Source organism: Vollenhovia emeryi, unplaced genomic scaffold (genome assembly GCF_000949405.1).
Source record: "Vollenhovia emeryi isolate VEMERY1.0 unplaced genomic scaffold, V.emery_V1.0 DF939132.1, whole genome shotgun sequence".
In the NCBI taxonomy this organism is placed as follows: domain Eukaryota; kingdom Metazoa; phylum Arthropoda; class Insecta; order Hymenoptera; family Formicidae; genus Vollenhovia; species Vollenhovia emeryi.
Genome location: NW_011967234.1, coordinates 2,710,037 through 2,718,717, shown reverse-complemented (window position 1 = coordinate 2,718,717; position 8,681 = coordinate 2,710,037). Strand labels below are relative to the sequence as shown.

Below are 8,681 nucleotides of genomic sequence, written 5' to 3'. Positions count from 1 at the left end.
CCCACCCTGTATAATACTAATAGTAGTCGACATGACAGCTTAGTAATCGATAAGCTCCATTTTATAATTATAACAAAGCTACTGTGCATTATCTTGAACGCTACGAATTTATATTAAAATCGTGTACATTAACAATAAAAATGTTAATAAAAGAATTTAACGGGACGTTCATTACGGCGTTTATTAAAATATATATCTCGAGATAATTGTAGGACTTCTTTAATCAGGACGAAGAAAGGAGCAATTAAAGATATTAATTGCGAAGATTGATATCAAGGCAGAAATTCAGGCGAATCAAATTTAAACGTAATTGGCGCAATTTCGTCTAGAGAGAAGGTCTTATTACTGAAATATACCACGTAATTGAGGCGAACATTATTTAAGAATTCGCTGTTCCAATCTTATTCGACAGGCATTAATAAATTCATCGTTAAACAATTTCTACGTTTTTTCTTATCGATAAAATTGACAAAGAAATATATTTACAGTAAATCATATATCTCTTTAATTCGATGCGTCTGCACCTATAAATGACACAAATTGACATTTCTAACAATTTCAGCTGTCTCGGTCGACACACATTTACATTCATTTCAAAAAGAAAATAATGTTTTCATGAAACAACAATAGCCATTTCAATCATTATATTTTAAACGGTCATGTTACATGTCCAATCAGGCTATTTTAAAATAAGAATGACTGCGCTTAAAATTTCAAGCGCATAAACGTCATTCAACGGTCAAATATATAAGTTACAAAACATGACATATGTTAATAACAATTTGAAAAACCTCTGGTTCAGTGATACCAATTTAATTAGGTCATTCGTCCGACGAGAAGTTAACCATTCCTCACTGTTGATTCAACGCCATATTTCTGGAATGTAATCGAAGCAACTAAAAGAAAGAAATTGTTTCTTTACCCGTTTAAATCTCTCGAGACTTCACACTGCTACCTCCTGTGTATCCCATGCGGTTTCGTTTGCGAAAACGAACGTCTTCGATGCATTATCCTTTCATATAATATCGGCAAAAGTTGTCCGTCCTACGATTTTAGTAGCGTGTTTTTATTTATAAAAAATATACTGCAAAGATATAAAAAGGTACTGCAAATATACAACGTTAATAATGTAAATTCATCAATATAGTAAACAGAAAATGGTTGACATATTTTTAAATAATAAAGAATACGCTATAATTTCATATTTAACCCTTTCATGAGTTTAAATTTTCTAGTTGGGACAAGATTTTTTTTCAGTAAATGCACATTAAATTCACTGAATCTTCTTAAGTCTTATAAGTGGAACTTTTTGTGTTTCAATAGTCATGAAAGAGTTAAGATCCAAGGCTCATTCCTGTAAACACAAAGATAAAGATTTTGTGGAGCGCAATAATCAGTGAACCAGCTTGCAGTTTAAAGAGTTTATTATAAATCTCATAAGGGTTTCTATGTACACTCTTAGGTATGCTTCTAACGTCTCTACTAATCGAAGTATAAAAGTATGTCCTAACGATTATTCGTTTAGTCCTGAATAATTATTCATCTACGTTACGTGTTTTGCATCGACAAGAAAATCAGCCAGTAATATATAAATCGCTTTCGTCGAAAGGTATAATGTACAATTTTTAGCAATTAATAACTATCCTCGACAGATCTAAACGAATAGATCGACTGACACTGGAAAATCACTTTGGTCGAATTACTTTCCTGGTCTCTAATCCTCATTTATCATATGATGGAAGGTCGTGATATTTCTAGCTTGATATATGTATCTGTTCCAACAAAGATTTAATATAAAGGCAACGTAATATCATCCTTAATGGACGACATCAGAATATACTTAAATCTATGGCAAATGAAGAGGTCATGAATCAATAAATGTGACAAAGTCGCATTGTGAGTCGAAATGAGATTTTTTTCCAAAGATATACATTTTCTCTTCGTCTTTCCTTGTTCTGCTCTTAAGATACTAGGTCATAACGTACTGTTTCGCGTCTACATCTTCAATTTTTACAGTTGCAATAGATGGTAATATTTCTTCGATAAAGATGAGTATTCTCATACTCATAAGAATAAGTTACATGAATTACCACGTTCTCTTTAAAAATATATAAAATAGGTCTATATATCAATTACAAAATTATACACTTAGCATTACAAAAAATGCAATTGTTGAATCTTTTATAAGCATATGTGTTATGGATTGTTTATAATAATCAACAATATCTCATTCACGATGAAACAGATAAAAAGCTATTGATATTATAAGTGCAATAGTAACGTTGCAACTTACTGGTTGTAGCAACTGGTAGTAACAACTTTCTATAGATAACTAGAAAAGATATATAATTAATTTCGTATCATAACTTTCAGAAATTTGCCGGTGACGACGCAATTTGCGTAGAACACAACATATTTTTAATCACTGTGAAATTCAACGAATTAAAAATTACAAATATCAATATTCTATTTCGTTATTAAGAAGTAAACACGGTGAGATATGTATTTGTAATGTTACATAATATGAATGTTACATCATATGGATAAGTGTCGCATATGAATTGTCTATGATAGTAGTTATTAGATAACATATGCATAAAATGATATCAAAGAAACTATTCCCAAATAAACATACTGTTAGCTTAATATCGTGCTGCATTACGAAACTATTTTTATTTAGAATGATGAAAAGAAAAGCTACTTATTATGATCTATCTAAAGAACGGTATGAAAGATAATCGTAGGTCGCAAATTGGGAGACGTGTACCAAAATTAAACACATATTACACTTCTGTACACGGGAGGCTTAGTTATTTTATATCATACTGTATTAAATGTTGGTACATTTCACCGAATCAAGTCTTTTATTCGTAAAATAGTCATGTGAAAAGTTAATGAAATTGTACTCTTCGCCGTTATATAATTTACTCTTTCCTTTCTATATATTTTATCCCAAAATTGACATCGAAAAATTATGCACCACAACAATTGTAGCAATGTACATGGTAGAAATTGAATTCTCCTAATTTAAGTGTTGAAAATCTACATTACATCCCAACGTTGACAAGGTGTTCCGAAAGTTATAGAATAAATATGTCTCTCTGTTTGAGAAAATTTTGGGAACAACCAAACAAAGGTACAAATACTTTTGATTGATTAATTAGAAAAGAAACTACCTACTAATAAAAAATGAAAGCAATACTTGTGTGAATTCTACTTCCTTGAAAATATGAAAATTTGTTCGCTTTTTTCCCGCATAATGACACACTGTCATAATAGTTTACATGATGACACACCATTTTTTTGTACTCTCAGTTGGTATTTCAGCCGTCATTTTATTGTCATCATTCTTCATCCCGCTAATATCTAACTTGGTAGATTCGAACTTACAAGGTGCGGCTTTCGGCGTGGATACCTGCATACTAGGTAAGCGCAAACCTTTCAGTAGATTCATAGATGTACTTAGTATACTACTACTACTCTCTCCGTCCGTTTTCTTCTTTTTCGCCGAGCTCGCATTTTCCGTCTCAACTTTACGTTTTCTGTCCAATGGACTGCCGTTCGTAGAGAAACTGTCGGATAGTAAACCATAATGTAATTTCAATTCTGTTCCTTCTTCCTGCGGCATAGACATAGTCGATGTATTCACGAAAAGAGAACTGTTGGGCGATATCCTTCTGTCGCGCAAAGTAACGTGACGCATTCTGCCGATAGAATGCCTTCCCGAGATGTTTCTCAGCGTCTTCCCAAACGACAGGTCTTTTAACAGTTGACTCGACATATCTTCCGTGTTGCTTACGTCGTAGAGCTTCGAATTATCTTTCAGACAATCGTTGAGTCTGATTTGGACATCTTTTAGCATAATGGACGAATCGTAGGAAACGAATAATGCATCATCCGCAGCGTCGTTGATCATTTCTTTGTCCTTCTGCAAGTCGCTCTGTGTAACTGATTCCGACGTTCCCGACGTTACGGATATTTCCGACGTTGTGGATTCAACAATGTCGACCGAGTAACTCTCGCTATCGGTTTGGGCTTCGCTCTGCATCTCCTCCTTTTCATTTATACCGTTCTTCAACTCCTCCAATTCTTCTCCCTTATCATTGTCCTTTGGTTGCTTATCGTCTAACTTCTCCCCTCCATTATTTATAGGACTTGGTTCGGGTTCGAATGTTAATTTAATGTCATTTGCGTCTTGCTCCTCCACCTCTTTGGTTTCAGCGTAAACGTTTCCTAATAAGACTCCCTCTTTTTCCCGGGAGACAGTTTTGCTCTCGATAAATATTACTTCCTCGGTGATGTTCACATCGGGTTGAAGTTCGCTTGACATCTGTTCGAAGGAATGCTCGACATATTCTCTGCTCACAGCAGATTTCTCAGCTTCAACAGGTCTGTTGTTACTGTTCTCCTCCGTAACATTTTCTTTCTGAATTGAAACGTTCAATTTGACCTCGGCCTCTTCCGGTTCCGGCTGCATGTCTGCACCTTTGATTTCTGGATTTTTCATTAGGACTTTTAATTGCTTTATCGTTTGATGCGGTTCAAGTTTCGCTGGAGGGCGAAGTTTGCTCTATAACATACATTATTTTCACATTGCAAAGACCTATGGCAATGCAAAAAGAACTTAAGAAATAATTTAAAGTTATAGACCACTGGCGTGAGTCATTTCTGCGCTTCAATCAATTTGCAATCATTTTGTGGGCTATGTTCAACTCTAATATTCTTATTTATGCATAAAATTTTGTTACAATTTTAAGTATATTAAATCCGAAAATACAAACAAACATGTATGACCAACAATTTTGTTTATAAAACTGGCGAATCAAAATCAAATTGTTATCAAACATTAGTAAAGAAACTTAACATACATAAAATATTTTCGTTTACATAAAAATATATTAAATATATTAAATATATTTATCTTTATATAAATAATAAGATTGCAGATATAAAATTGTTATAATGGATAACGTGTAATATTCTTTACAAATTATTTGATTTGGTTTAACCAAGAAAATAAAAAGAATCAACTTGTAAACATACATTACATAATTTACACCAAAACCATTATAATACACATAATAATATCAGTATAAATTCATACTGATAAGCCCGTACCTAATCTATTAAATCCTTATCATTATCTTAATAGTAAGTTCAATAGGAGTTCTTAGTAGATATCAGTGTTATTTCTAGAAAAAATTACTTGATATTGTCCAAACGGAACAAAAATATTTAATATTGCAGAGAGCGTGACACACAAAATGTGATATAATCCCAATAAATACGAATGCATTATAACACAATTTCTAAATAATTAATTAATATTTCTATGTCACGATCAAAATAATCGTATATTTGATCAAAATAATCGTATATCGTTTCAGATCACAATAGTTCCCGAATATATCTAAAGGTCTGTGTCCACGATGCTAGAACTTGGTCTATAAAAGCTTTTATGGAATAGCTGCAAGTTGACTGGCTACACATTTGTCGAAACTAGAACTTGGACCAAGTTCTAGCATCGTGTGCACAGACCAGTAGTAAATTAAGGAATTAAGAGACAGGTCCATATTCTGAATTGTCTTTTATCGCTAAAAGTGCCACCGAAATTGGTTACGAATGATTCTTGTCGGTTGCAAGCATCCTTTACGGGCACCGTTGTCGATAGAAAGAGGGATTCAGAATATGGAATCTCTCTTTCCATAGAAATCGCAAGAATGTACCTTAAAATTCTTTCCCGGCCCAGGCAATACCTTCTTCTGTATCCCAGTCAGCTTCGGCCTACAACAGAAATAAGACATTCACAATCAATGAAGAGATAAGCCATATTGCGAATGGCCTTTGAGCAAGAAATGCTGGAGGTGACGAGAGGAACAAATTGAAAAGTATGTAAAAGAAGGTGAACCAAAGTTTCTCATGTCCCCAAGAACGAAAATACCCCGTTTACTTTTCTCACATGCATCTCTGTAAAGCCTTGCGTCCACGATTCAAGAACTGTGGTCCAGGTTCTAGTTCCAAGCAATGTGCAACCAATCAACCTGTATCTTTTCTGGCAAAGCTGCAAGTTGATTGGCTACGCATTTCTTGGAACTAGAGCTTGGACACAGTTCTTGGATCGTGGACACGAGGCTTAAAGGCCTGTGTCCACGACGCTAGAACTTGGTCCAAGTTCTAGCATCGTGGACACAGGCCCTGACACTCCCCACGCAAGACAAGTCCGAAACCATTGGTCGTCTCGCTCATCAATCCATTTCATCTCAAAGTATCTTACTCGCGGCTCTTGTTTCGACATTCTGAATATCGGTCCTTTGTCTCAAGTTCCGCGAAGCTTATGACGCGATTGTAAATTGCTGCAGAGATAGGGGCAAAGCGCAAAGCAACGTATCAGATTACAAGTAAGCGTAAACGTAGATTAGTGCACAAGCTTTGGCGTACGTTGATACTTGCCTCCAATTACATGTGACGCTACATTTGCGTCGAAGCTCGTGCGCTAATCTACATCTTCGTCGTAAACTATTACGTTGCTTCGTGCTGCGACCGGGACACTTGAGAGACGCCACGAGATGATCTCGAGACGATCTCCCAGCTCTCTGGCAAACGTTACAGAAAGACAAAGCTCCGACACCCCGTGAACTACAGCGGCAGGCAACTAACAAGTTCCAAGTGTTGCATTCACAAAATACGCCAGTACGCAAACGCAATTTACCATAATCCCGCGACTCCGCTCCCAGGAAGGTCCCCGAGGGGGGGCGGGAGGGAGAGGGGGAAGCCGACCAGGTCACGAGTCCCGGGAAGAGAGAGAGGTGTGTACAAGCGACTGAGAAACTCTGGGCGGAACTTGCAATTCGCTGTTGCTGATTGTTTCTACAAACCTTTTCGAGATCTCGGACTCGCGCTGTCTCTCGGGCAAGCTAGATTCAGAAGCTCTCGACGGCGCGGTCGTTGCCTTGAGCCTCCGAACGTACAAATTCCTCTCGTCGCCCCCAGGGGCCGCCCTCTTTGGCGTCTTACCCATGGCCACGACAGCGATTAGCGGCGCGGTGCCTATTAGTTGCGCCTGATCAGACTCCACGCCCTTTTTTTCCTCTCTTTCTTTCGTATATATATATATTTCTTTTTTCGCCTTATCCGACCTTGCGAACGCAACAAGCCCGCGCGAGGTCCCCCACTTACAGCGATAAGCTACCTCGCTTCTCTCGCGCTCTCTCACACATACATCCGCACTCGCTCTCTCACTCTCTCTCTCTCTCTCTCTCTCTCACTCGCTCTCTCGCTAGCTCGTCTCGCCGCCTCTCACCTCCTCCGCTCAAATATTAATAGTCGCCCTTTCTTACTCTCGTCGCGGCCGATTACTCGCGACTCGTGGACCTCGCCGTACGAGTGCGGGGCGCCGGTATCTCGGTGCACGAGAGCGGGACGAGCGGCTCCGTCGAGTTCAATCGTTCACGTACGCACTACGCAGGCAGGACGCCATACAACCGCTCCGCCGCACGGGAGATGGCACGGATGCGGGACGCGCGCGCGCGCGCAGGCGCGGGACGCGCGGCCGGCCGCTTTCGCGGACGCCTCGGGGGAGACAAAAAATTGGCGCGCGCGACGCACGGCGATGCGCCTCTCGGGCGACCACGCGCGGGATTTCTCGGGACGCGAGCGCGAACGGGCGACGCGACTCGATCGAGAAGATGGCGAAATCGCGGAACGGACTGGACGCGAACTGACCGCGAACCGCGAGCGACTACGAACGCGCGTGCTTTTGTGTGCGCGCCCTCGCGTACGTGAGTTGAAGCACGCATGCGCACACCGGCTCGTCCACGCCGCTTACCCGCTCCTTCGTGTGCGCGCGCGCGCGCGCCGGAAGTTGGCGGCGCGGCACTCGCCATATTGCTTTTCTTTCGCGCGCGTCCGCGTACGAATTAGGGGGTCGATTCTGGAATTCGTTTGAAAAGGAGAAACGTACGCGAAAATTCTGCACTTGGAGAAAAGTTGCAGGCTGACTTGAAGCGGAACGCCGACCGGGTGACTTTTTTTCTTTAGAAAACGGAACCGCGAAAATTGATAGCGATTCCGCACTCTTGTTCCCTTCTCCGTTGCTTCTTTTCGTCAGAAACGTGATCGGCGCACAGAGAATCGGCATCTGTAGCCGCGAGATTCGTTGGGACACGCGTCTCTTTCTCTCTCTTTCTCTCTAGTCTATAGACTAGCGGGAGACTCACCTGGAGATTTGCGACGACGCTGGATGCGTTCTTGCTCTGCGCCCTGGAGCGGAGACGATCGGCTCGGAAAAGCGCGACAACGGCGGTCACGCTATTACGCTCATGCGAGATTCACTTCTGCGGACGGTAAAAATCGCGGAAACTACGGCATGATTCGAACGCGACGCAGTGACCTCGTCCCGCCATCGACGAAGCGACTGACAGAGAGAGGCTTTACCAGCCCGAAATAGAGTCCCTGTAGTAAGAGCACAGTATAACCAGTAGTTGCACTCTCTGTCGGCACCTTTGATCTGGGCGTTCTCAATTTTCCGCCATGTTTTTATTCGCGCCAACAGTGTATCAACGGCTAAAAGTGCCTGGGCCCTTTTCAGGATCGTATCCAGCAAAGGCACATACGAACTGGCATACATTATTTATTGTAAATGGAAATGGCATATGAAAGAAAATGTTCTAATAAAAGTAATT

General features: G+C 40.1%; 1 protein-coding gene across 5 annotated transcripts; it reads right to left on the bottom strand.

Annotated features, from left to right (window-relative positions):
- Positions 1-1,406: 1,406 nt before the first annotated feature.
- On the bottom strand, positions 1,407-7,516 carry LOC105568063. Of its 5 annotated transcripts, XM_012023434.1 has the most exons (4): positions 7,338-7,516; positions 6,876-7,047; positions 5,727-5,784; positions 1,407-4,570 (listed from the first exon to the last, which is right to left on the bottom strand). In XM_012023434.1, exons 2-4 carry the CDS (start codon positions 7,016-7,018, stop codon positions 3,281-3,283), a joined length of 1,491 nt encoding a protein of 496 aa, XP_011878824.1. In that variant the 5' UTR covers positions 7,019-7,047; positions 7,338-7,516; the 3' UTR covers positions 1,407-3,280. The 5 variants fall into 5 exon arrangements, with proteins under 5 accessions (XP_011878824.1, XP_011878828.1, XP_011878826.1 ...); XM_012023438.1 differs by lacking the exon at positions 6,876-7,047 and having other exon boundaries at positions 7,301-7,513; XM_012023436.1 differs by lacking the exon at positions 6,876-7,047 and having other exon boundaries at positions 7,338-7,513.
- Between the last annotated feature and the right edge of the window lie 1,165 nt (positions 7,517-8,681).

Coding starts and splice junctions, on each gene's coding strand:
- LOC105568063 (XM_012023434.1), bottom strand. CDS start 7,018: ATGGGTAAGACGCCAAAGAGGGCGGCCCCTGGGGGCGACGAGAGGAAT. Junction 5,785..6,875: donor GAGTCCGAGATCTCGAAAAG/GTTTGTAGAAAC, acceptor TTTCTGTTGTAG/GCCGAAGCTGACTGGGATAC. Junction 4,571..5,726: donor GGCCGGGAAAGAATTTTAAG/GTACATTCTTGC, acceptor TGTATGTTATAG/AGCAAACTTCGCCCTCCAGC.